General features: G+C 43.0%; 1 protein-coding gene across 1 annotated transcript in view; it reads left to right on the top strand.

Moving 5' to 3' along the window:
* Positions 1-27594, top strand: part of UNC13A (unc-13 homolog A) — a 251953-nt gene that overhangs the window by 203925 nt on the left and 20434 nt on the right. The window contains exons 33-40 of the mRNA XM_070736771.1: positions 1281-1364; positions 2816-2893; positions 3751-3839; positions 5783-5935; positions 7519-7642; positions 15315-15320; positions 19470-19508; positions 24995-25024. Coding sequence (XP_070592872.1) covers positions 1281-1364; positions 2816-2893; positions 3751-3839; positions 5783-5935; positions 7519-7642; positions 15315-15320; positions 19470-19508; positions 24995-25024 — 603 coding nt within the window. The remainder of the gene's footprint in view (positions 1-1280; positions 1365-2815; positions 2894-3750; positions 3840-5782; positions 5936-7518; positions 7643-15314; positions 15321-19469; positions 19509-24994; positions 25025-27594) is intronic.

Raw genomic sequence — 27594 nt, forward strand, 5'->3', positions numbered from 1 at the left:
AGAAGGTTTCCACAGCTATAGAAGGAGTTTCTATTTGACTCAAGAGTGTTATGAAAACATCCATCTAACTAAGTGGGATAAAGATAGTGGCTGGGGAATTGAACTGTAGGCTTATTTAGGCACAGAAATATCATTCAATGTCCATGATAGACAAAACTGTTTCCAGATGTTAGACATAATAGATAAAATTTCCTTCTCAGAGTTATACAGTGATCCCTCGATTTTCGCGGGGGTTGCGTTCCCAGGCCGCCCGCGAAAGTCGAATTTCCGCGAAGTAGAGATGCAGAAGTAAAAACACCATTTTTGGCTATGGACAGCCAAAAACTACCCCCCGCGCACCCTTTTCCAAGGTCGCGCAAGGAGCCGGGCTTGAAGTTGGGGGCGGGGAGTGACGAAAGTGTGGAGGCCGGCGAAGATTGTTTTGAATGTCATCCACCCCTGCCCCCACAGCGCCTCCGGCCCCCTCGCTGCTACCCCCCCTTCCCGCCTGATCCGCCCCTCTCACCGGCTTTCTTGGGGTGCGGGTCCTCCTGCAGCAGCGCTGGCGGCTATGGCTTCTCGTCCTCTTCATTCGGCCGCTAGCCGCTCTGAGTGCTTTGAGAATGCCCGCCCCGCCCCTCTCGCAGTCCCTTAGCTGAGAGCGCTTTCGTCCCATTAACAATGACGGGCAAAATTTTTGCGATGACAACGCTGATTGGCCGAGATTTCGGCCAATCAGCAATGGCAGACTAAAGTTTGATGATGATGTATGACATCATCTGGTGGGAAAAACCGTGATATAGAAGAAAAACCGCAGAGTATTTTTTAATTAATATTTTTTTAAAAATCGTGGTATAGCCGTTTCGCGAAGTTTGAACCCGCGAAAATTGAGGGATCACTGTCTATCGCTGAGAGTGCCCTTATCCTCAATTCCTGTTTTTAAGGTCTGCCTAGAAGTATTTGTATAACTGCTGTTGAAAAGGAGATACTGACCATGCAGACCAGGGGTGTCAAACTCGCGGCATCACGTGACATATCAGAACTTATTTCCCCTTCGCTAAACTGGGTGTGGATGTAGCCAGCGCATGATACATCCGGCCCTGGGCTGGGAGTTGGACAGCCCTGATGTAGACCATCCATCTACCAAGCCATGACTTGCTGGCTGAAGAATGTTGAAAATTGTGACCCAGCACATGCAAAGGGCTGGATCAGATTGTGGAAGGCCCTGCTACAATGCAGTAAATCACAATGTCTATTCAAATTCTCCGTGTCTTTCTTATTGACTTCCCTTTGCTTTTCAGACCATTAGCAATGTCCTGCTGCAGTATGCTGAGATCATCTCTAAAGGCTTTGCGTCCTACTGCTCCAAGGAGAAGGAAAAAGTGGTGATGTATTTCGTTCATGCCTTCAGTTTCTGACATGCTTTTTCTTTTAAAATCCTCCTGCAGAAGAACCAGGGATCCCAAGGAGCCCAGTGGGCTCCAGGATGGGGATGGAGTGGAAAATTTATTTTTATTTATTTATCAAATTTACATGCCACCAATTTTCATATGCTGTGCACCTGTCAGCATCAGAAACATCCCCTTTGGCTATAAGATGATGTCATAAATTACCTGCATTAAAATGGATTCCATTTTCATATCCTGTATGTGTTAGAAAGTGAGCATGAACAGAAACATAGTATTCAAATCACACAAAAAAGTCCATTGCATTCTATGGGAAAGTGGAATGCTACAGTTCTGGATGCTGCATCATAAGAAGGATGTTGATAAAACTATACTGTGATTAGAGGGAGGTGAACTAGAAACACGGCATTCTAGACTAGCGGGTCTAGAAACCAAACACTAGAGCCGCATGTGGCTCTTTCATCCCTATGCTGCGGCTCCCTGTCGCTCAAAATATGCCACAACTGCCAATGTCTGACACCCACCGATGCGTAATTTATTAAGCTTTTCGACCCCCAGTGGACAAACCATGGATAAATCCAAGAAAATATAAATTTCAGAAGAAAACAGAATCTTTATTTATTTATTTATTAAATTTGTGTGCCGCCCCTCTCCGTAGACTCGGGGCAGCTCACAGCAGTAATAGAAAAAACAATGTACAATACAAATCTAATAATTAAAACTAAAAACCCATAATTTTAAAAACATACACACAACATACCATACATAAACAATATAGGTCTGGGGAAGTTATCTCTGTTCCCTCCTGCCTGATGGCAGAGGTGGGTTTTAAGAAGTTTACGAAAGGCAAGGAGGATGGGGGCAATCCTGATCTTTGGGGGGAGCTGGTTCCAGAGGGTCGGAGCCACAACAGAGAAGGCTCTTCCCCTGGGTCCCGCCAGACGACATTGTTTAGTCGACGGGACCCGGAGAAAGGCCAACTCTGTGGGACCTAACCGGTCGCTGGGATTCATACTGCAGAAGGCTCTCTATGCTGCGGCTCCCTGTCGCTTAAAATATGCCACAACTGCCAATGTGCGACACCCACCGATGCGTAATTTATTAAGCTTTTCGACCCCCAGTGGACAAACCATGGATAAATCCAAGGAAATATAAATTACAGAAGAAAACAGAATCTTTAATTAATTATGTGCTAGTTTTGTGTCCGCTCAGGAAATAGTCGGGCACGGGAAGAGCTTTGTGGCTCCCGGTGTTTTGTTTTCTGTGGGAAATGGGCCCAAATGGCTCTCTGGATCTTGCCCTGCTTCTCCAGGGCAAGAGTGGCTTCATTTCCTATCACAGTTGATTTCCATTGTTCATAATATGGAGTGTTGATCAGAGGCAGAACAGCATTGAAATGTGTTCGTATGTATGTGCTTCTTCTGTTCCAGCCCTGTATCCTGATGAACAACATACAGCAGTTGCGTGTCCAGCTAGAGAAGATGTTTGAAGCTATGGGAGGGAAAGAGGTTTGCATTTTTTAATTACCTTGGACAACTGGGCTGGAAGTGGATTGACAGACAGAGAGAGACATTATTATTATTATTATTATTATTATTATTATTATTATTATTATTTATTAGATTTGTATGCCGCCCTTCTCCGAAGACTCGGGGCGGCTCACAACAGTAATAAAAAGGCAATAGAACAAATCTAATAATAAAAAGATATATAAAACCCCAACAATTAAAAACCATACAGCACATACATACCAAACATACAAGGGGACACAATCTGAAGTTAGTTGGGGGGAAGATCAAAAGCAACATGAGAAAATATTATTTTACTGAAAGAGTAGTAGATCCTTGGAACAAACTTCCAGCAGACGTGGTAGATAAATCCACAGTTAACTGAATTTAAACATGCCTGGGATAAACATAGATCCATCCTAAAATAAAATACAGAAAATAGTATAAGGGCAGACTAGATGGATCATGAGGTCTTTTTCTGCCGTCAGTCTTCTATGTTTCTATAACCAACACTTTGAATTGTGAACCAACACTTTGAATTGTGAACTTTGAATATCACTAATACTATGAACAACCAAACATTCTGTGACATCATACCAATTTAGCCATCCCTAAACCAAAAAACATTGCCTTTGCCAGCTAAATACAGTATAACAGACTTATATTAGTGTCTCTTTAGACTGGGAGGGTGGGTTGGAGCATTTAAGAATCTGTAAGAAATAAGTAAGCAAATACACATACTTACAAGCATACATCTATGCATGTGTAAATACATAAATTCTGGAAGCTGACTTCTATTATTAAACAGAGTGATTTGGGCTATTGCTCATAATCATTATTATTTTCTGTCCTCTCAGTTGGACACAGAAGCCAGTGATATCCTCAAGGAACTTCAAGTGAAGCTCAACAATGTCTTGGATGAATTAAGCCGAGTATTTGCAACCAGGTAGGACTAGTTTGGAAGACAATGGGATGACGCAGTGGGGATAGTAAGTTTATGCACTATTTATTGTATACTTAATAGTTTTTTATTGTCCTTCCTTCTCTAGTACTTTAATATGATCCTTAATTACTTTTAAAATAGCAAATAATTAAATAGTATGTTTTTTCCCATAGACGCTTTAATCATTTTCATCATTATCTAGAACTGAACTTTTATAGCAATTAAAGAAAATTGAGCTACTTGCCTAATCTGTTATCATGCTGAGCCTTAAAATGTTACTGTGCTCCTTAAGAAATAATGCCCTCTGTTATTTGTCCTTTTTTTTGTGGCTATTCAAATAATGTGACTTAATCAACTGAAAAAGAGTCCAAGTACCTATTTGAAAACTTATCTTGGTCAGTAAGCCACTCCCACCCAGTCACATGACCTTTAAGCCACCCCTCCTGGTCACATGGCCAGCAAGCCACACCCACAAAATAAGCCACGCCCACAGTGTGGCAGTAAAAATTTTGGCAGCCCATCACTGGGTCATATTTATTATTTATTTGTTTATTTATTAGATTTGTATGCCGCCCCTCTCCGCAGACTCGGGGCGGCTCACAACAATAATAAAAACAATGTATCCCAAATCTAATATTAAAAAGTCTCTAAAAACCCCTTATTTAAAAGCAAGACACAACATACCGTGCATAAATTATATAGGCCAGGGGGAGATGTCTCAATTCCCCCATGCCTGACAGCAGAGGTGGGGTTTAAGAAGTTTGCAAAGGCAAGGAGGGTGGGGGCAATCCTAATTTCTGGATGTATGCAATGGGGTGGGGATGACAAACCGGATATTGGTCCAGTAACCAATGAACGCACAAAATGAATACAGCTCATCTGTTTGGAACCCATATCGCATCTCAGACATTAACACCCTTGAAAATGTCCAAAGATACTTCACCAGAAGAGCCCTTCACTCCTCCACTCGAAACAGAATACCCTACGAGACTAGACTTTCATTGCTGGGCCTAGAAAGCCTAGAACTAAGACTCCTTAAACGAGATCTAAGTATTGCCCACAAGACCATATGCTGCAACGTGCTGCCTGTCGGCGACTACTTCAGCTTCAACCACAACAACACAAGAGCACACAACAGATTTAAACAGATTTAAACTTAATATTAACCGTTCCAAACTTGACTGTAAAAAATATGACTTCAGTAACCGAGTTGTCGAAGCGTGGAACTCATTACCGGACTCCATAGTGTCATCCCCAAACCCCCAACACTTTACCCTTAGATTATCCACATTTGACCTATCCAGATTCCTAAGAGGTCAGTAAGGGGCGAGTACAAGTGCACTAGAGTGCCTTCCATCCCCTGTCCTATTGCTCTCCTATATCTCCTATACCTTTCTTCTATTCCTATATCTCTTCTTCTATTCTTTCATTGATATGTTCTATTACTATATCTTCTTTTCTATTCTTTCTTAGATATATTTTACTATGAGTATCTCCTCTATAACCTTCATCATGTATTTTACTATGTGTACATAGATATATACCCACTAAAGCCCTCATTGTGTATTGGACAAAATAAATAAATAAATAAAAATAAATAAAACGTACAACATCGGTTCAAGACTTCTGGCCCAGCCTTCCTCAGTTTTGCATGTTCCAGCTCTATTGAGCCGACAGTTCCCAGCCAGAAATCATGGGAGTTGCCTAGAGCAGTGTTTCCCAACCTTGGCAACTTGAAGGTATCTGGACTTCAACTCCCAGAATTCCCCAGCCAGCGAATGCTGGCTGGGGAATTCTGGGAGTTGAAGTCCAGATATCTTCAAGTTGCCAAGGTTGGGAAACACTGCTCTAGAGGACATCGGAGCGTCTGAGGTGCCAGGTTAAGGAAGGCTGGTCTTGTCTCTTCTTCAATAGAACATCAGGTGAGCCCTTCTGTTCCTCTCCAGTTTTCAGCCCCATATAGAGGACTGTGTGAAGCAGATGGGAGACATCCTGAGCCAAGTGAAAGGCACCGGGAACGTGCCTGCCAGTGCCTGCAGCAGCGTGGCTCAAGATGCTGACAACGTCTTGCAGCCCATTATGGACCTCCTGGATAGCAAGTGAGTGCAGACATCAAGGGTGTAAATTAGAAATCTTAGCTACCAACTTTTGGGTATTTATTTGCTGCATTTCTGTATCATTTTTTTAAAAAAATGGTTTCAATTACTTTTGATCCTGTATATTTTTTCCTTCATTAAACCACTTCCAGATTCCTGACCTTTATTTTTAAAAAAAATGATTTAAGTCTTTATCACTTTCTTTCTTTCTTTCTTTCTTTCTTTCTTTCTTTCTTTCTTTCTTTCTTTCTTTCTTTCTTTCTTGATGTGATTTGATTTGATTTGATTTGTATGCCGCCCCTCTCCGTGAACTCTAACAACAGTGGTAAAAACAGCATGTGACAATCCAATACTAAAACAGCTAAAAACCCTTGTTATAAAACCAACCATACATACAAACATACCATGCATAAATTGTAGAAGCCTAGGGGGAAAGAATATCTCAGTTCCCCCATGCCTGACGACAGAGGTGGGTTTTAAGGAGCTTACGAAAGGCAAGCAGGGTAGGGGCTATTCTAATCTCTCGGGGGAGTTGGTTCCAGAGGGCCGGGGCCGCCACAGAGAAGGCTCTTCCCCTGGGTCCCGCCAAACGACATTGTTTAGTTGACGGGACCCGGAGAAGGCCAACTCTGTGGGACCTAACTGGTCGCTGGGATTCGTGCAGCAGAAAGCGGTCCCTGAGATAATCTGGTCCGGTGCCATGAAGGGCTTTATAGGTTATAACCAACACTTTGAATTGTGACCGGAAACTGATCGGCAACCAATGCAGACTGCGGAGTGTTGGTGTGACATGGAATCAGGTTGCAATGCCTTTGTCTCTTCAGTCTTGAAAGACGGCATTTAAGGGGCGACTTGATCGAAGTGTATAAAATCAGGCATGGGATAGAAAAGGTGGATAGAGAAAAATTATTTTCTCTATAACACAATACTAGGACGAGGGGGCTCTCCCTAAAGCTCATAGGTAAGAAAGCGAGGACAAATCAAGGGAAATATTTCTTCACTCAGAGGGTCCTTAGTTTATGGAATTCACTTCCAGAAGAGATTCTGACAGCTGTCAGCCTGGAGAGCTTCAAGGCAGGATCAGACCGATTCACGGATGCCAAGTGTATCAGTGGTTATTGAAATGGATGTCCATGTGCCGCCTCTATGTTGGTTGAGGCAGGTAGGATTCCCTTGGGTACCATTTGTTGGGGGTCAAGGGAAAGGGAGGGTCTTGCCTTCTCCTTCTGCTCAAGATCCCCATGGACAATTGGTGGGCCCCTGTGTAACACAGAATGCTGGACTCGATGGGCTTTGGCCTGATTCAGCCTGGCTCTTCTTCTTACTCTTTATTCTTCTTATTGTTCTTTATTATTCTTTGAGTAACAGTCAGAAGGCTTTTTACTCAGGCAAATTGTTAATGTATAAGTTGACGGCTGAGTATAATTTTTAAAGGTTAAATGCGGTATAATGCTAATCCTCTCTTCTTTATTTTAAAATATATTTTATTGGTTTTTGCACATACATAACACAATACAAACAACATACAACAGTGGGATTATAATGCTAATCCTCTTCTTTGTTGCATTAACTTTTTTTCATCCTAGCTTGACTCTCTTCGCCAAAATTTGCGAGAAGACCGTCCTGAAACGAGTGCTGAAGGAACTCTGGAAGCTTGTCATGAATACAATGGAGAAGACCATTGTACTTCCTCCACTAACTGACCAGACGGTGAGTCCTGCTAGTATGGGATGATCCTCTCTCTGGCCCCTTGCAACCAACTTCCCAATATTATGGAAATGTGGAAAACAAGACGTTTCGTGTAAGGGGCCAGCTTAAACTTGGTATTCTGTCAAGAATATGCACTGGCCTTATAATTCAATACGATCCTCGACTTGGATTTTAAAATAGGTGCATTTTGGGACCTCGTTGTTCAGATGCTTATTTCACATAAACAAAATGCTATAACTTTTATGATGACTCTGAAAGCTTGGATCTATTTCTGCAAGGGTCAAAAGCAGAGAGGGCCTGCTACGGGAACGGTCAAGTGCCATGCTCCGGTAGCAATTTTCGGAATGCGGATGCAGCTACGCATCTCCAATGCGCGCACATGTTCCCCCCTGTGATATTTGGTTTCTGCGCATGCACAGCCAGTGAAATCTTGTGTGAAAACGCTCGCACGATTGAGAGTTCGGTGATAACATGAGAAAATATTATTTTACTGAAAGAGTAGTAGATGCTTGGAACAAACTTCCAGCAGACGTTGGTAAATCCACAGTAACTGAATTTAAACATGCCTGGGATAAACATAGATCCATCCTAAAATACAGGAAGTTTAAGTTTTATTAGATTTGTATGCTGCCCCTCTCCAAAGACTCGGGGCGGCGGAAGTAATATAAGGGCAGACTGGATGGACCATGAGGTCTTTTTCTGCTATCAATCTTCTATGGTTCTGTTTCTATGGCCGAAATCTCACTTACGTGCAAGATTTCGCTTGCTGTGCATGCACAGAAGCCAAATCTTGCACCGACAGGCGTACGTGCGTACGCTGGATGCACCCACACCAGCTTCGGAGGGCGCATGGTAACATCAAATTCGGCAGTCCTTCACTGGCCAAAAGTCAAACTTTTTGAGCGGTGAGAGGGCTCAGCCTTCTTGTATGGCCTCTTCTATGGGAGACAAACAGAACTAGAGTAAAATTCTTGTGGAATAAGATGCTATAGTTTTCTTTAGACCAGTGATGGCGAACCTTTTTTTCCTTGGGTGCCGAAAGAGTGCGCACTATTGCACATGGACAAGTGCCCACACCGATTAATTCAATGCCTGGGGAGAGCAAAAACAGCTTTTCCCAGACCTTGGAGGCCAGAAACAGCTTGTTTCTCAACTTCTGGTGGGCCCAGTAGGGTCGTGTTTCGCCCTCCCCAGAGCCAGGGGAGGGCAAAAACGCCCTCCCCCATCCTCCCCAGAGGCTTTCTGGAAGCCAAAAACGCCCTCCCAGAGCCTCTGTGTGAGCCAAAAATCAGTTGGATGGTACACACATGCCCGCTGGAGCTGAGCTAGGGCAACAGAAACATAGAAACATAGAAGATTGACGGCAGAAAAAGACCTCATGGTCCATCTAGTCTGCCCTTATACTATTTTCTTTTTTTTAATCTTAGGATGGATATATGTTTATCCCAGGCATGTTTAAATTCAGTTACTGTGGATTTACCAACCACGTCTGCTGGAAGTTTGTTCCAAGGATCTACTACTCTTTCAGTAAAATAATATTTTCTCATGTTGCTTTTGATCTTTCCCCCAACTAACTTCAGATTGTGCCCCCTTATTCTTGTGTTCACTTTCCTATTAAAAACACTTCCCTCCTGAACCTTATTTAACCCTTTGACATATTTAAATGTTTCGATCATGTCCCCCCTTTTCCTTCTATCATCCAGACTATACAGATTGAGTTCATTAAGTCTTTCCTGATACGTTTTATGCTTAAGACCTTCCACCATTCTTGTAGCCCATCTTTGGACCCGTTCAATTTTGTCAATATCTTTTTGTAGGTGAGGTCTCCAGAACTGAACACAGTATTCCAAATGTGGTCTCACCAGCGCTCTATATAGCGGGATCACAATCTCTCTCTTCCTGCTTGTTATATCTCTAGCTATGCAGCCACTCTAGCTAGGCAGCCACTACTTGCTTTTCCTACTGCCTGACCACACTGCTCACCCATTTTGAGACTGTAAGAAATCACTACCCCTAATTCCTTCTCTTCTGAAGTTTTTGCTAACACAGAACTGCCAATGCAATACTCAGATTGAGGATTCCTTTTCCCCAAGTGCATTATTTTACATTTGGAAACATTAAACTGCAGTTTCCATTGCTTTGACCATTTATCTAGTAAAGCTAAATCATTTACAATATTACAGACGCCTCCAGGAATATCAACCCTATTGCACACTTTAGAGTCATCGGCAAATAGGCAAACCTTCCCTACCAAACCTTCCCCTATGTCACTCACAAACATATTAAAAAGAATAGGACCCAGAACAGACCCTTGTGGCACACCGCTTGTAACCTGTCTCTGCTCAGAATACTCGCCATTAACAATAACTCTCTGATGTCTATGCTTCAGCCAGCTGCAAATCCAGGGATTAAGTCCAATCTTCAGTAGCTTGCATGCCAGCAGATAGGGCTCCGCATGCCACCTGTGTCACCCGTGCCATAGGTTCACCATCACTGCTTTAGACCTAACTCATCTCCTAAAATATAAGAATGGGGAGTACAGGCATGAGCATCGTCCTTTCATTCTTTCTCTGGATACCGTTCTCCTTCCCCTACATACTTTCTAAATCGGGGGCCTAGATCTGTGGAATTTCTCCATGCAGTTCTGAACCTGGGAAACAAGGTTTGAAATTTCAGGAGAGCTTCCATAAACTGATAGACCTCTATGATGGATGATTCTCTTCTATGCTTGATAGGCGATGAAGATATGGCAGATATGATCCTTCGGAAATACGGGTTCCGTCTCGGGCACATGATTTACATTTCCGTGCAGCGTTGACTCAGTGGTTCTCCTGAGCTACATTTAACCATTTCTGTGAATCAATGACAGGAAGTGTTAGGACGGTGATGGCGAACCTTCTTCTTTTTTTTTTTTTGCTCAGGTGCCAAAAGGGTGCGTGGGCACGCGATGGCATGTGTGTGCTTGCACCCACCCATATTGCAGTGCATGAATGCGCACAGAATTCCCCCCATGCGCTGCCTTTCACACATATATGCGCAGACCTCACTGAAGCCACCAGAGCCTATGGATTCCGGCTGATTTTTAGCCTTCTGGAGGGCCGAAGGGGAAGCCTAACAATAGCACTTCTTTTTAACAGAGCCAGCCTTTTGCCCCCACAATCCAGGTCCTCATTTTACCCACCTCGTAAGGATGGGAGGCTGAGTCAACCTTGAGCCGGTGATGAGATTTGAACCACTGACCTGCAGATCGAGCGGTCAGATTTAGTGTCCTGAAGTGCTGCACTCTACCCACTGCGCCACTTCGGCTCATAATTGTTCTGGTTTCTGGTAGAAGTTTAGTAATTACAAATAACTCTCATTAAATGCATCATTTCATGAATAAAGCAACTCCGTTTATTTCTCTGCTCTCTTGCACTTCAACACATTCCAGACATCAATCGGTCTGTTATCTCTCTTCTAGCCACATTTCTCACATTCCTTTTCCTGCTTCACTTAGACAAGATTTATTTCCTAACTACATAGCTTTAAAAAGACAGCAGCACTGACTAAATACAATACAAAATACTTTGGCTTGCTTTAGCGTGGCGAAAACACCTCCATATTTCTTTTCAGCAACGTTGAAACTCCACCCTTCTTCTCCACTAGCCCCCTGATGTGCCAAATACCTCACTACAATATTTAACCCATTCCTCTCCTTAATATCTTCTTCCAGACCTTTGCTCTCTATGTTTCTGAATCCTTCTGAATTTAGGGTTAACCCAGCGAGCGTTTGATTCTTCCTCGCTAGATCCTGGACTCATAGCCCCATCCTGTGGCTGGCCTCCCACCTGTTCTACTACCTGTAACCCCGGGCCCCCCACTACTTCATAAACACTATCTGAATCCGAGTCCTCAATATCTTCATCATCCTCCAACTGATCAGGAGTATGTACAACAATAACCACATGGTCTTTAAGCAAATCCAGCTTTCCTCCTTGATTTTGCTTGGTAAGAAACTGATTGGGAAGGTTTCAAATGGTAATCGCCTGTCTTTGGGCTGATGCAACCATCGTAAACACAGGCCAGTTGCCGGATTTTGACTGCAGGACCACTGTGAACAGGGGTAGGTTCTGATTTATCTCACTGCCGGTTTGCTTCCTCACATGCCGTGTGCAGGACTAAAAACACAGCTTTTGCACATGAGCAGAAGCAAAAAACAGCTTCAGCCCATGTGTAGAGGTCGGGAACAAAATGGCGCCACCTATGGAGCTACCGAGAGAGACAATTCAGAGCGTGTCCAGCCAGCCATCGCTGCCGGTTCGGTGAGCGGGGGGAAATTTCCGCTACCGATTCTATAGAAACCCACCTCTGATTGTGACAGGACCGGATGTAAGTCACTTTTTCCCATGCCATTTAGTGATGGGCTGCTGGTCACGCAAACCGGTGTGTAACTCCAGTTGGAAAAATGAGAGCTATGCACACAGCTGCGTGTTCCCGATGTGCGCAAGCACGCCCCCGTGCAAGATTTCGCTCCTGCCCATGCACAGCAAGCAAAATCTTATGTGCAAGATTTAGGTGACTTTCGGTGGTTTTTTGCTTCTGCGCATGCACGGAAACAGGAATGTCGCTGAAAATCGTCGGAATCTCACTCACACACATGTCCTGATTTGAGATTTCACTTGCTGCGCATGTGCAGCAGCTGAATCTTGCACTGATGGGCACACGCACACCCACCGGACATGTGCGCACCTGTGACAGCCTCAGAGGGCGCACCAGTAACCCCGAAGACGAGCAGCCTTTCACTGATGCCGTTGTTAACTTCAAACAATCATTGTAGGTCAATCTGTAAGTCAAGGACTGCCTGAATTCCAGAGAGTGCAGGGATATTCTTGAAGCACTTGTCAGCAATGGCCCTCGGAGGGTTGATGAGCGTCAACCTTCCTTGCTTTTTGGAAGCAAGCAAAGATGGTGCTATTCCATCCTGCCTTTGGTTCAAGGTGATTGAGGACACTAAAGGAATATTCAATCAAGAATACAACTGTTTTTTCTTTCTATTTATTTAACCTGATTTATTGGGTGGTACCTTACCTAGACTCCATCAGAATTGGGTTGTTTTAGGTACGATTCTTTTCCTAGTTCGATGCTCCTCAAACTTAGCAACTTGAAAATGTGTGAATTTCACCTCCCGGAAATCCACAACCAACATGGGAAATATCGGTGGGTTGAAATCTACACATCTTCAAGCCACCATAGTTAAGAAACGTTGTCTTAGGCAAACCCATCTTCTGGAAACTTTGTGGGCTGGTGTGTGTCTTTGTGTGTATGCTAGGTCTTGAGATAAGAAGTTAAAGGGAAAATTATGGCATGAATTAAATTTCCTAATTTTGAGCATCTTGACTTTCCTGTTGAAAGGATATAATTTAGAGAAGAATGGGGCCAGAATTACTAAAATGGAAATACTGTTTTTGTTTTCTTCATCCCAGGCAATATTTTATATTTCAGCTTCCTTAGAACCCTTCAAGATTTCTCATTGCAAATTGGGTGGCTGTGGGTGATTTGGGAAGCAAAGAATAGGAGAAATGTTTCTTGAAACAGAATATTCTTCTACCTTAGTCTGATGTTGCAATGGGCCATAACTTCTTCATCCTCAGACTGGGTTTGGGGATATATTGTGCTGTGATGGCATGTAAGAGAGGCTGGAAAGTATAATCCAAAACAGATGGAAAGTGAGAGATTCAAAAAGGCTGGAATGAAAAGCTAGATAACAATTTATGTGACTCATCTAATTCCTCCTTTACACTCTTCTCATTTCACTTTCACTGAAAGTTTCTTTGTACCTTTGTACCTTTGGACTTCGTTAAGGAATCTACTTTCGTTGTGCCTCTACAAATACAAGAGAAGCAATTCAGCCTTTTACATAGAAATAACTCTTATGTATCTATGTATGTATGTAATAAATCATAGAAATAAATCTATGTATCTAAGACATAGAAATAAATCTACTTTATCAGTTTCTTTCTTAAACTGAGTTGATGAATACTCAGTCATCAGATTTTACAAGCCAAAAATGTAGTGGTGTGTTGACTGCCCAAGTTCCACTACGTCCTTCCTCTAACTACTTCATTTTCCCCAGGAGATCCTTCAATATCCTTTCAATATCCAATTCTGCTTTCAAATGGTCTTTCTAAAAACGCCACCCTCATTCAAAATAAGCATGAAAGTTGAGTCCCTGCCATTAAACTGATGAATCGTGTCGCTGAATTAACGGAGGTGTGAAACTTTGTGCTTAACTAAATTGACTTAAATCAACGTGGTTTTTCTACAACTTGATATCTGTGATATTCACCGATGGGACCTCCCTTCTGTATTACAGTGTTCCCTCGCTTTTCACGGGGGATACGTTCCGAGACCGCCCGCAAAAGTCGAATTTCCGCAAAGTAGAGATGCGGAAGTAAATACACTATTTTTGGCTGTGAACAGTATCACAAGCCTTCCCTTAACATTTAAAACCCCTAAATTGCAATTTTCCATTCCCTTAGCAACCATTCAGATTATTACTCACCATGTTTATTTATTAAAGTTTATTTAAAAAAATATTTATTAAAGGCAGACGAAAATTTGGCAATGACATATGATATCATTGGGTGGGAAAAACCGTGGTATAGGGAAAAAACCTGTGAAGTACAGTGATACCTTGTCTTGCAAACTTAATTGGTTCCGGGATGAGGTTCTTAAGGTGAAAAGTTTATAAGATGAAACAATGTTTCCCATAGGAATCAATGGAAAAGCGATTAATGCGTGCAAGCCCAAAATTCACCCCTTTTGCCATCCGAAGCGCCCGTTTTTGCACTGCTGGGATTCCCCTGAGGCTCCGCTCCATGGGAAACCCCACCTCCGGACTTCTGTGTTTTTGCGATGCTGCAGGGGAATCCCAGCAGGGGAATCCCAGCATCGCAAAAACAAGCACTTCACTGGCAACGGAAGTCCGGAGGTGGGGTTTCCCAGCGAAGGGAGCATCAGTGAAATCACAGCATTGCAAAAACATCGAAGTCCTGGAAACTCCACCTCCGGACTTCTCTGTTTTTGCGATGCTGCAATTTCACTGAGGCTCCCCTCACTGGGAAACCCCACCTCCAGACTTCCGTTGCCAACGAAGCGCCCGTTTTTACGCTGCTGGGATTTCCCTGCTGGGATTCCCCTGCAGCATCACAAAAACACGGAAGTCCGGAGGTGGGGTTTCCCATGGAGGGGAGCCTCAGGGGAATCCCAGCAGCACAAAAACAGGTGCTTCGCTGGCAACGGAAATCCGGAGGCGGGGCATCCCAACGACGGGCAGTGGGTTTGTAAGGTGAAAATAGTTTGTAAGAAGAGGCAAAAAAATCTTAAATCCCAGGTTTGTATCTCGAAAAGTTTGCATGACGAGGCGTTTGTAAGACGAGGTATCACTGTATTTTTTCATTAATATTTTTGAAAAACCATGGTATAGACTTTTTGCAAAGTTCGAACCCGCGAAAATTAAGGGAACACTGTGTACAGGGAAGTCCCCTTCAGTTGTGTTTCAGGAGGGACTGTTGCATTTGTGGGAGGCTGTGGGAGTAAGAATGAGTTGGGTGGTGGGGACACAAGGGATATGAAGGTGATGGCCTACTCATGGTTATTCTTTCTAATTGCTCCGCTCCTCTCACCTTGGCAGATGATTGTAAGTACGGCAGGTCACCCCTGTCTCTCTCTCTCTCATGTTTGTCTTTCTCTCTCCCGCCCTGTCCATGTGCCTTGCGTCTAGTATCTTTCCTACCCAAAGTAACTTGAGCTGGTTTTTCTGTTGTTCTGTGGTGGCTGCCTACCTTCTTCCCGTGCCTTCTCTATCTGCTCCTGCCCTTTCCCAATGCCTTTGCCTCTTCTTGTTCTGTGCCCTCTCTTCCCCCTTGTTGCTGAGCTGCTTCGCGCCAGCTATGACGTCTTGGTGGAAAGTCTGTCCCTCCCTGTCGGAAGCTATAATGGGGCTGTTTCCTGGGAAAGCTGGGAGGAGGGAAGGTTGGCTCTTGCCATTGAGTTGCAAGAGCCAGGTGTTCAGTTCTGCCTCTGGGACTTTCACAGGAAGTCAATTTTTGAGAAGTGCATTCTTCAAATCCAGTCTTCCTTCCTCTTATGTTCTTTGGAGTTGTGAAGGAACAACTTGTCTGGTGAAAACGTCCCTTGCGTATGGGAGGATGTAGACTTGGGGGAACCTTGGATGAAGAAGACAGCAGATCCCAAGAGGTCTGTGATGGACACCTTGCTACAGGTTCACAACTCTGCTATGGCCCAAGAGTAGGGACATGTCCGTGAGAAGAGGACATGTCTGCTGCATTCTATGTCATGCAAGCTCTTCAGAGTTAATATCTGAGGCTTAACATCCCCAACCAGATTTCCTCCGGAGTTGGTGGCTGTGCAGTTCCGAGCATTCCCCCACAATATGGTGCCCATCTCTAAATGGTATCCATCAAGTACAGGGGTCTCCAACCTTGGCAACTGTAAGACTTGGAGACTTCCATTCCCAGAATTCTTGGGAGTTGAAGTGCATAAGTCTTAAATTTACTAAGGTTGGAGGCCTCTGGTCTAGTAGACATTAAGTTAGGTAAGTCTGTTTTACGTTTTTCCAAGGCACACAGGCAGAGGGGACATACCAACAAAATGCACACACTGTCATCAAATATATGCCTCCAAACACATATGTCGGTACACATTTTAGTACATGGTTCCACTCATATTACCAGGGCTTTCTGGTCAAGAAGTCATATATCCACACAGGTTTTTACACTAACTGGTTAGAATTCGTGGTTTAATCCTGTCCTTCTTTGGAGAAAGTATCATTTCAGTATATTTCCCATAGGGATCGACAAAAGGATTGTCCCTTCTTAGTGCCCTGACCTTCTAATTTGCTTTAACAGATCCTACACCAAGCATTTAAGGTTCCCCTCCCATTCTTATCTCTAATACTGTAAATTCAACTTTCTCTATCCAGGTGCTCTACAGGTATATTGGATTATAAATCCCACCACCACATATACAAGTTAACAAGTATTAAAATAGTTTACTGCTAAATATATCAAGAGGACATCCAATGAAATAGGAACTGTTTTAATTCAGTTGTATCTAAGGAAATACCGAGACATACCCTTCGATGATAGATTTCTACAGATCTGTCCTGCTACAGTGGTTCTCAACCTTTCTAATACTGCAACCCCTTAACACAGTTCTTCATGTTGTGGTGGCCCCCAACCATACGTCTAGCACCAATTCTCCCAACAGAGCTTTAAGCTGATTGGCAGGAAAGGTGAAGAGGGACACCTCGACTGTAAATGCCTAATTGGTTGGATTGTAAAAATATGTTCCAAGGTGCCAGAATAGAAGCTTTAGTTCCTAACTCCGTGGGAAATTTGTCTTTTCCAATGGTCTTAGGAAACCCCTGTGAAACGGTCGTTCGACCCCCCAAAGGGGTCCCGACCCCCCAAGTTGAGAACCACTGTAGGAACATGTTGGTATGTCTCGGTATAGCTAGGCTATGAGACCTTTCACATACACTGAGCAGAGAATTTTAACAGAGAGTGGATGTGTGGTAAAGCCAAAGGAAAAAAAGACACAGACTTAATTATGCTTAATAAGTACTATTTACATATATACAAAACAGAAACAATCCATAACAAGCACTAAGCCATACAATATAATAAGCACTAAGCAAACACACTCCCCCCTCAAGGCAAAGCAAAAACTAATGAGGGTTAAAGCATCATTGAGGGAAGGAGTACTGGCGCCCTCTTATGGTGAACCAGCCCAAAATATTTAAAGTGACAGTACAAGAGACTACAATAGGTAGTTTACGATGGCAAACCCTAACAACCATGTACCTTGTACTAACAGAACACTGCAACATTTCTAACAAAAGTTTCCAAATCCTGTTAAATCTCTGTGCTTTATCTGAAATTCTGATGGAAGGAGTGAGAAAGTATACACACAAAAGTTATGTTCACACCAAATGCTTAACACAATTTTTAAAATAACCCATTTTACAGGATCACACAAAACACTAAATCAATACATGCATACACTAACGCTAACCAAACATCTGAAACACAAAAGACCTAATACTTTGTGCAGTATAAATCCAATAAATCTAATCTAATCTAAATCTAATCTAATACTTTGTGCAGTATGGATGCCGGGTTTTTATTCATCTGATTGTTGTTTGAATCCTTTCTCATAGCCTTGTATCTCTTACAAAGTTCCAGCTCCTTTGATCCATCTGCTTATTGGAAATAAATGCTGAATGCCAGTTTACTCCTCCACCCCTACTGGATTTGTGGGTTTGCAAAGTGGTAGCAATTAGCTTAGGAACACAACTGATTGTGATAGGAGCAGCAGTGAACATTCAAATATAGTAGCACCAAGAAGCCAGAAGTTCATAAGTCCATACAATAGATGAACTATCAAGAAGACCAGGCTTGTACACAATGCACTAATCCAGATACACACCAATTCCAAACCAAATTTTAAACTAACCAAGCTTAACACATTTGAAGATGTCCACTAGGTTGCCATTATAAGCATATTAGGTGAACAGAACTAGTAAAGGCATGACAGAACTAGTATACATGGCTATAGGGTGATGGGGCAGAATTTTGATAATTCTGCCAGTTGTAGAATTTGGAAGAAAAACAGAAAGAGGGATCCAGTTAGTTAATGTTGATATGGTAACATAACAAAATAATAAAAGCAATATAAAATCCAAACCCAATATTACACACGAGCACGACAGTATTAGAATATCCAAGGGCACAAATCTACCATTGCTCACATTTTCTTTCGTACAGCTCATTTTTCACTAGGTTTTGGAAAATCAGGTGCTTACATGTCTTCAAGGTGTCATAAAAAGAAACAATACTTTTGTCCCCTGCTTCCAAACACTTAAAAGCTATAAAATATAAAGCAGATGGGTTGACTCTATGTGTAGATATCCAGGGGCCAAGGGATTTATAGATCAAAACCAATAGTTCAACTAGAATTCTGTTGACCACACTGCATGGTTGACCACAGTGGCATTTACATGACTCCTACAATTCCCATTCATCATTAAGAAAACTCCCGTATTTCAAACTAACCACAATTTATGGGCAATCTTCCAAAGCAGATTTGTGTCCAGCAGTAGTCCAGCAATTTATTTATTTATTTATTTATTAGATTTGTATGCCATCCCTCTCCGTAGACTCGGGGCGGCTCACAACACAACAAAACAGTCCATAACAAATCTAATAATTTAAAATTTTAAAATATTTTAAAAATCTCATTATTAAGCAGACATACGTACAAACATATCATACATAAATTGTATAGGCCCGGGGGAGATATCTCAGTTCCCCCATGCCTGACGACAAAGGTGGGTTTTAAGGAGTTTACGAAAGGCAAGGAGGGTGGGGGCAGTTCTAATCTCCGGAGGGAGCTGGTTCCAGAGAGTCGGGGCCGCCACAGAGAAGGCTCTTCCCCTGGGGCCCGCCAAACGACATTGTTTAGTTAACGGGACCCGGAGAAGGCAAGAATGTTTTCTTTAGGGTTGAGTGCCATCAGTCAATTCTTGTGACCTATACCTATTTCTGACCAATCTATCCAAATGAGAAGAAGTGATTCTTTGGGGGCAAAATGCAGATTTAGCCTACATCTTCTGGTGATGCTGTTCTCTAGAGATAATCTCAGGGTAATGGAGCTTGAATGTCTCTCCTGCCTCCCCCGATTCCTTTTTCATTGTGATGTCTCTATCTGGACATGTTTTTTCCTCTCTTTCCATATTGATCGATTTGTGGTATTGTTTCTACAGGGAACCCTCTTAAGAAAGCATGGCAAGGGGACTGAGAAGGTAATGAGCCATTCTCACTCTTTTGTCTGTCTGTAGCAAAAGACCCAACTGACTTCCATCACAGACTCACCCAGCCCAGCTGAAATGTTCAAGGAGTCAGTTGCGGCTTTGACATCAATAAGGGTTGATCATTGTGTTTCTTAGTTTATGTTGTTAAGATATATACTGGGTATATACTGTTGTGTGTCTTTGGTTGCCTTGGGAGGGGCTGTTTAGTTTGGCAGTATTGTCTTCTTGAACTTCAACTCCCAGAATTCTCCAGCCAGCAAAGCTGACTGAGGAATTCTGGGAATTGAAGTCCTCCAGTCTTAAAGTCGCCAGGGTTGGAGACTAGTGATGGGCGAACCCAACGGTGTTCGGGTTCGGCAAGTTCGGCCGAATTTTACGCAAAATTCGGCCGAACCTGAACCGAACTCGAACTCAAACCCGAACGGGGAATCCCTCCCATGAAGAGATTCCGGGGGTGGAGCTTTGACGTCACCAGCAGGTTGCTAAGGACGCCAAGGTGATCATTTCCTGGATTGGAATCCAGGAAGTGATCACCTTGGCGTCCTTAGAAACCTGCCGGTGACATCAAAGCTCCGCCCCCGGAATCTCTTCATGGGAGGGATTCCCCAGCTCCTTCAAAGGGAGGTCTTCACGTAAAAATAAACATTGTTATTTTTATGAAAAAGGACACCACAGCGGTGCTGCAAGCAAAGGGCGGTCCTTTCACGTAAAAATAAACATGTTTATTTTTACATGAAGACCTCCCTTTGAAGGAGCTGGGGAATCCCTCCCATGAAGAGATTCCGGGGGCGGAGCTTTGACGTCACTGGCAGGTTGCTAAGGACGCCAAGGTGATCACTTCCTGGATTCCATGGAATCCAGGAAGTGATCACCTTGGTGTCGTTAGCAACTTGCCGGTGACGTCAAAGCTCCGAACGCCGAACACGACCCTGAACTTTGCCCAAACTTTGGAAAAATTTTGTGTTCGTGTTCGGCATACCGAACACCGCAAAATTCAGTACGGACCCGAATTGTGTGGGTTCAGTTCGCCCATCACTATTGGAGACCTCTGTTCTACAAGACCTGTATCTGCATCCATACTGTGCAGCAACAGGTTGCATAATGTGAGATGTGTTACATATAATTGTAATGCCAATCTCCATTACAGTTAGTAGTTTAAGGGAGGTAGAACTCCAATATTATTATCTCAAGGTTTTAATGCTCTTAATTTGATAGAGGAGTGATAGCAGGGATGGAGGTAGCAGCTAACTTGGAGATGCCACTATTATGCAAGATGTTTACCTCCATACATTATTATTATTATTTATTAGATTTGTGCTCCACCCCTCTCCGTAGACTCGGGGCGGCTCACAACAGTGATAAAAACAATATATAATGACAAATCTAATAGTTAGAATCTAAAATAACAATAGTACATTTAAAAGTCTAAAAAGCAAGAAACCCCAATATATAAAAACATACATACAGTCATATCATGCACAAAAACTACATAGCAGGGGGAGATGTCTCAGTTCCCCCACGCTTGACGACAGAGGTGGGTTTTAAGGAGTTTACGAAAGGCAAGGAGGGTGGGGGAAGTTCTAATCTCTGGAGGGAGCTGATTCCAGAGGGTCGGAGCCGCCACAGAGAAGGCTCTTCCCCTGGGTCCCACCAGACGACATTGTTTAGTCGACGGGACCCGAAGAAGACCCACTCTGAGACCTAACCGGTCGCTGGGATTCATGCGGCAGAAGGCGGTCTCGTAGATACCCTGGTCCGGTGCCATGAAGTGCTTTATAGGTGATGACCAACACTTTGAATTGTGACCGGAAACTGATCGGCAACCAATGCAGACTGCGGAGTGTTGGAATAACATGGGCATATTTGGGAAAGCCCATGACTGCTCTCGCAGCTGCATTCTGCACAATCTGAAGTTTCAGAACACTCTTCAAAGGTAGCCCCATGTAGAGAGCATTACATTTCTAGTAAAGAGATCAGTTCAAATTGTCTTGTATTCCACCCACCCACCAATCCATTTTAACCAGTGCAGTCCATGGAACAAAAGATAGGCCTCTGGAAATTTGTGAGTGGACAATTTTTCCACATCACTCTAGATCATCCCGTGTTGGAAAGTATAGAAAGTGAATACATATGGCAGAATGCTGTACGTCCACTGTCCACAGAGGATATGCAATGAAATCTTGGTTCTGCTGAGAAATACTCCTGGTTGAGTTCAGTAGGTCTTGCTCCCAACGAAATGTACTAAATATCATAGATAAACTGTTACCTTTAGTAATAAAATTACCTTTAGTAATTTTAAAATGAGTGAACTTAAACTCCCAGAATTCCCCAGCCAACTATGCCTGAGAGTTGAAGATCACACATCTTAAAATTGCCAAGGTTGAGAGAGAGAGAGAAAGAAAGAAGGAAGGAAGGAAGGAAGGAAGGAAGGAAGGAAGGAAGGAAGGAAGGAAAGAAAGAGTAATTACCACATACTGTACATTGAAAAATGTAGAAATAATGTAATAACAAAGATGATAGAGAGAGAGAGAGAGAGAGATAGATAGATAGATAGATAGATAGATAGATAGATAGATAGATAGATAGATAGATAAGATAGGTAGGTAGGTAGATAGATATAGGTAGGTAGGTAGATAGGTGGATTGATCCCAGTTCGGCCTGGTTCTAAGAACCAGTAGCGCTGGCAGTGGAAGGCTCTGCCCACATGCCCAGGACGCTTCTGTGCATGTGCAGAAGCAGTGCGCGCATGCGCAAATGCACATGCAAACCAGTAGTAAAGGGTTTTAGAACCCACTATTGGATGGGGGGGATTCCCAATAGATTCATTCCCAAAATTCAAACTTCTGATGGTATTTTTAATTTTGTTGGATTTTTTAATGGGTTTTTTAATCACCATTGTGTAAATGGACTCTGCAAGACTGCCAAATCCCCTATGTATCCCATTTTTGGGGCATTTTTGCCTTCCCCAGCCACCCAGGAGCACTCTGCAGGCCTCCCAAACTCTTTGTGCATTCTGTTTTTCACAAAATAGGTGCAAAATGAATCCCGCAGAGGGTTTGGGAGGACTGCAAAGTGCTCCTGGGGGCTGGGGAAGGCAAAAATGCCCCCATTTTTGCAAAAAAAGGCCCATTTTCCTATAAAAATGTGGATCTTTTTGCCTTCCTCCAGCCCCTAGGAGCACTCTGCAGGCCTCCCAAACCCTCAGCGCACCCTGTTTTTTTGCAAAATAGGTGAAAAACGAAGCCCACAGAGGTTTTGGGAGGCCTGCAAAGTGTTCCTGGGAGCTGGGGAAGGCAAAAATGCCCCCGTTTTTGAAAAAAAGGCCTATTTTCCTACAAAAATGTGGGTGTTTTTGCCTTTCCCCAACCCCCAGGAACACTCTACAGGCCTCCCAAACCCTCTGCACATCAAAGTTTTGCAAAAAGGGGGTGGGGCATTTTTCACAAAAATGGGATGTGAGGGCGGGGCTTTGGGAGGCCAAAAATGGCTGTGCACAGTGTTTAAGACACACCGACATTTCCACCCTCTTTTAGAGAGGGAAAAGGTGCGTCTTATGTTCTGAAAAATACGATATGCTGTGCCTGAATCAATGGTCCATCATTGCTGAAGCATGCACAGCTCTATCAAGCTCCACCATTCTTGCCTCAGGGGAATTAAGGGGCAAGAGGTCCCCTTCCTTACAGCCAGATGTTCAAAGCAGAGAGTTGTGGTGTGAATAAGATCCATATATTTGCTGTTCTGATTTTGACTCAGAAAACAAAGATCGGATGAATGGTGTTTATTGAAGACGTCATTTGCTTCATATTGATTGTCACTTATTTAAATCTCTGCGGATTTAAATCCATTTTGGCTTTGTCATAATTTGGCCCTGAATTAGATGATTTCCTATGGCAGAGATTTAAGCATGTTATGTATGAAGTTGGTACATGAGTCTTAAGCCTGCCTATATTCCAAAAACTGAATTAGTTTTCATCATATACTGCTCAAAAAAAAAGGGAACACTTAAACTACACAATATAACTCTAAGTAAATCAAACTTCTGTGAAATCAAACTGTCCACCTAGGAAGCAACACTGATTGACAATCAATTTCACATGTTGTCAGCACATTCAACTTTGTACAGAACAAAGTACAGTGATACCTCGTCTTATGAACTTAATTGGTTCTGGGACGAGGTTTTTTAAGGTGAAAGGTTTGTAAGACAAAACAATGTTTCACATAGGAATCAATGGAAAAGGATTAATGCGTGCAAGCCCAAAACTCACCCCTTTTGCCAGCCGAAGTGCCCGTTTTTGCGCTGCTGGGATTCTCCTGAGGCTCCCCTCCATGGGAAACCCCACCTCCGGACTTCCGTGTTTTTGTGATGGTGCAGGGGAATCCCAGCAGAGAAATCCCAGCAGTGCAAAAACTGGTGCTTTGCTGGCAACGGAAGTCCGGAGGTGGGGTTTCCAGCAAGGGGAGCCTCAGCGAAATTGCAACATCGCAAAAACACACCTCGAAAACCCACCTCCGGACTTCCGTGTTTTTGTGATGCTGCAATTTCGCTGAGGCTCCCCTCGCTGGGAAACCCCACCTCCAAACTTCCGTTGCCAGCGAAGCGCCCATTTTTGCGCTGCTGGGATTCCCCTGCAGCATCGCAAAAGCACGGAAGTCCAGAGGTGCTGTTTCCCATGGAGGGGAGCCTCAGGAATCCCAGCAGCGCAAAAACGGGTGCTTCGCTGGCAACAGAAGTCCGGAGGCGGGGCATCCCAGTGGTGGCTGCTTGGGTTTATAAGTTGAAAATAGTTTGGAAGAAGAGGCAAAAAAATCTTAAACCCTGGGTTTGTATCTCGAAAAGTTTGTATGACGAGGGGTTTCATTCATTCAGATCTAGAATGTGTTATTTGAGTGTGCCCTTTATTTTTTTTGAGCAGTATATACAATCTAAATTCTGACTGATCTGGGTTAGATATCCAAAAAGAGAAGTTTAGCAGAAAATGAGGAGATTAATAGAAGACTTCTACAGAGATGGAAATTTTTAAAATTTAGAACAATGGACTATCAATGATCTATGAATGAAGAAAACGAAAACCTTCAAGGAGAGGAATTTCAAAAATAGCCCCATGAATTCATAATAATTAATCTGGTGGAAATCAGATCTAAACTTTATAAGTGTAAAGTCAAACAGAAGAGTCGTTTTGGCAGATAGGTAATGAAAAGTATCACAACTCTGGTTTAATTTTTCTCGATTTTCTGCTCAACCCATTTAAAATAGCAATGCAGATCAATCTTCCATAAACTGGTCGTGAAATTTACTATAAAAAAGCTTTCCTTCAGATCTGATATTGTCCACGTGTATCAATATTGTCCCACCCATCATAGTCATTGAGAAGATGACATTTGGTGTCAACATGGTTGTGGGGAAGGGAAGGTGTTGTACTGCTATCATGGGTTTTCTAGATGCTGCAATCATACAAATAGTGCTGTTTTTTCCACAGACTAGGGTGAAGCTTCCCAGTCACACTGAAGTAAGGATTCTACATTTAATTCTTAGTCTGCTTCATCTATTTTGTTTTCTTGCCCATCCTCCCCGTGAAGATTCCCCACCTCCTGGTCTTCCTTTCTTGTGGTCATTTTGACTCCTTTGTCTGTTTGTCTCTCTTGTCCTTCTTTCTTACCAGAATTTGCTACCTGGAACTGGCTGCTCTTTTAAAACCTCATGTTTGTTAGTCTCTGTTTCCAACCAAAACCCAAAGTAATTGTTTAATATTTTCCTTCTGAAATCTTTTGCTCAGCTTGCTTGCTTGATTGTTTGCATGTGAGTGGGTTGAGGGAGGGCAAAGGGGGGGAAGTTGCGTTGGGTTGGAGGGCTGCAGAAGACATCCAAACCATAGGACCCGAAAGGGAAGGATAAATGATGTAAAACCAAATACAGTGGTACCTATACTTACGAACTTAATTCGTTCCGTGACCAGGTTCTTAAGTAGAAAAGTTTGTAAGAAGAAGAAATTTTTCCCTTAGGAATCAATGTAAAAGCAAATAATGTATGCGATTGGGGAAACCACAGGGAGGGTGGAGGCCATGTTTCCTCCCAGGAGATTCTAGAGAGGCTCCATGGAGGCTTCTCTCTGCCTTTTCCGGCCCTGTTTCCTCCCAGGAGATTCCTAGAGAGGCCCCACGGAGGCGTCTCCCTGCCTTTTCCGGACCTGTTTCCTTCCCAGGAGATTCCTAGAGAGGCCCCACGGAGGCTTCTCCCTGCCTTTTCCGGACCTGTTTCCTTCCCAGGAGGTTCCTAGAGAGGCCCCACGGAGGCTTCTCCCTGCCTTTTCCGGTTACAGTTTCGGAGGCTCGGGTTTGTAAGTGGAAAATGGTTCTTGAGAAGAGGCAAAAAAAATCTTGAACACCCAGTTCTTATGTAGAAAAGTTCGTAAGTAGAGGAGTTCTTAGGTAGAAGTACCGCTGTATGTGGGGAAATGATTGAGTAGATGGGGCAGGATCTGTTGCAAGCAAATGAGACTTTTCAGACTGTGGGGGGGCTCTCAGTGTTGCTATATAAAATGTTTGCATCTTGGTCATCAACTGAAAAAGGCTTGCGCATAGTTGGGAGGAAAAAAAGGATAGTTCCTGTCCTTGAAAATAAACACATAATATGAAGGCTTCAATTGACCGAAGCTAGGGTAAGGGTCAACATAGCATTCATCATAAAAATGGCAATTTGGAAACTAAACTAAAGTGGGTGGGTGGGTGGGTGGGTGGGTGGGTGGGTGGGTGGGTGGATGGATGGATGGATGGAAAAATGATTGATTATATTGGATGTCTGGGAAACAAATGGAAAAAAAGAAGGATTAATAGATCCAAATGATAACAGTCTACCTGTGTGGAATGTAATGGATTTTAAAAATCGTTTTATAGGGGATTATGGGATAGAATGAGTCCAAATTTAAATTGTAATATGATCTTTTCAGGAAGCCCGATTATTACTAATTTATTTATTTTATTTCATTTATTTTATTTGTCAAGTACGTATTTGTCATATACATAGATATAACATTGTTTATATACATAAGCTGAGTACTGTACTGATAAGAGGGAACTATTGGACCGGGACGGGAAGCACGCTGGTGTGCTTATACACGCCCCTTACTGACCTCTTAGGAATCGGGTAAGGTCAACAGTGGACAGTCTAAGGCAGAGGTCTCCAAACTTGACAATTTTAAGACTTATGGACTTCAACTCCCAGCATAGCTGGCTGGAGAATTCTGGGAATTGAAGTCCACAAGTCTTAAAGTTGCCTAGTTTGGGGACCCCTGGTCTAAGGGTTTGGGGGGGGGGTTGTTGAAGAAAACCAGAGAGTCAGATAGTGAGTTCCAAGCATTAACCACTCTGTTGCTTAAGTCGTATTTTCTACAGTCAGGTTTGGGGCGGTTCAGTTTGAGTTTGTATCTGTTGTAATGCTCGTGCATTGTGGTTGAAGCTGAAGTAATCGTTGATAGGAAGGATGTTGTAGCAGATGATTCTGACACAGAGTCAAGGGCTTTTTGGAGGGTAGCAGTGTTGTCGGTAGTGTTGAAGAGTTTTACATCATCGGCAAAGAGAACACAGTCATTTGTATGATTGCAAAGGTCATTTGTATAGAGTATAAAGAGTGTTGGTCCCTGGGGTACACGTCTGTTAACAGGAATGGGATTAGCTAGGGCGCTCCCTATTTTGACCACTTGTCTGTTGGGCAGGAATGCAGTTATCCAGAGATGCCATAGGATTTCAGTTTCAGAAGTACAGTACTTTATCATGAACCACTGAGTCGAAGGCTTAACAGAAGTCTATATAAATTGCATCTATTGTTTTGCCCTGGTCAAGTTTTGAGGTCCATATGTTTTTGCAGTGTAGTAGTTGTAGATTGCTGTTTTTATCATTGTTGATAGCCGCCCCGAGTCTACGGAGAGGGGCGGCATACAAATCCAATAAATTATTATTAAATTATTATTATAAATTTTTCCTGAAACCGAATTGCTTGTTTGAAAGTAGGTTGTTAGTTTCTAGGTGGAGGGTAATGGATTGGTTTATGATTGATTCCATGACTTTGCATGTGACGCAGCAT

The sequence above is a fragment of the Erythrolamprus reginae genome, chromosome 1 (assembly GCF_031021105.1).
Source record: "Erythrolamprus reginae isolate rEryReg1 chromosome 1, rEryReg1.hap1, whole genome shotgun sequence".
NCBI classification, from domain to species: Eukaryota; Metazoa; Chordata; class Lepidosauria; order Squamata; family Dipsadidae; genus Erythrolamprus; species Erythrolamprus reginae.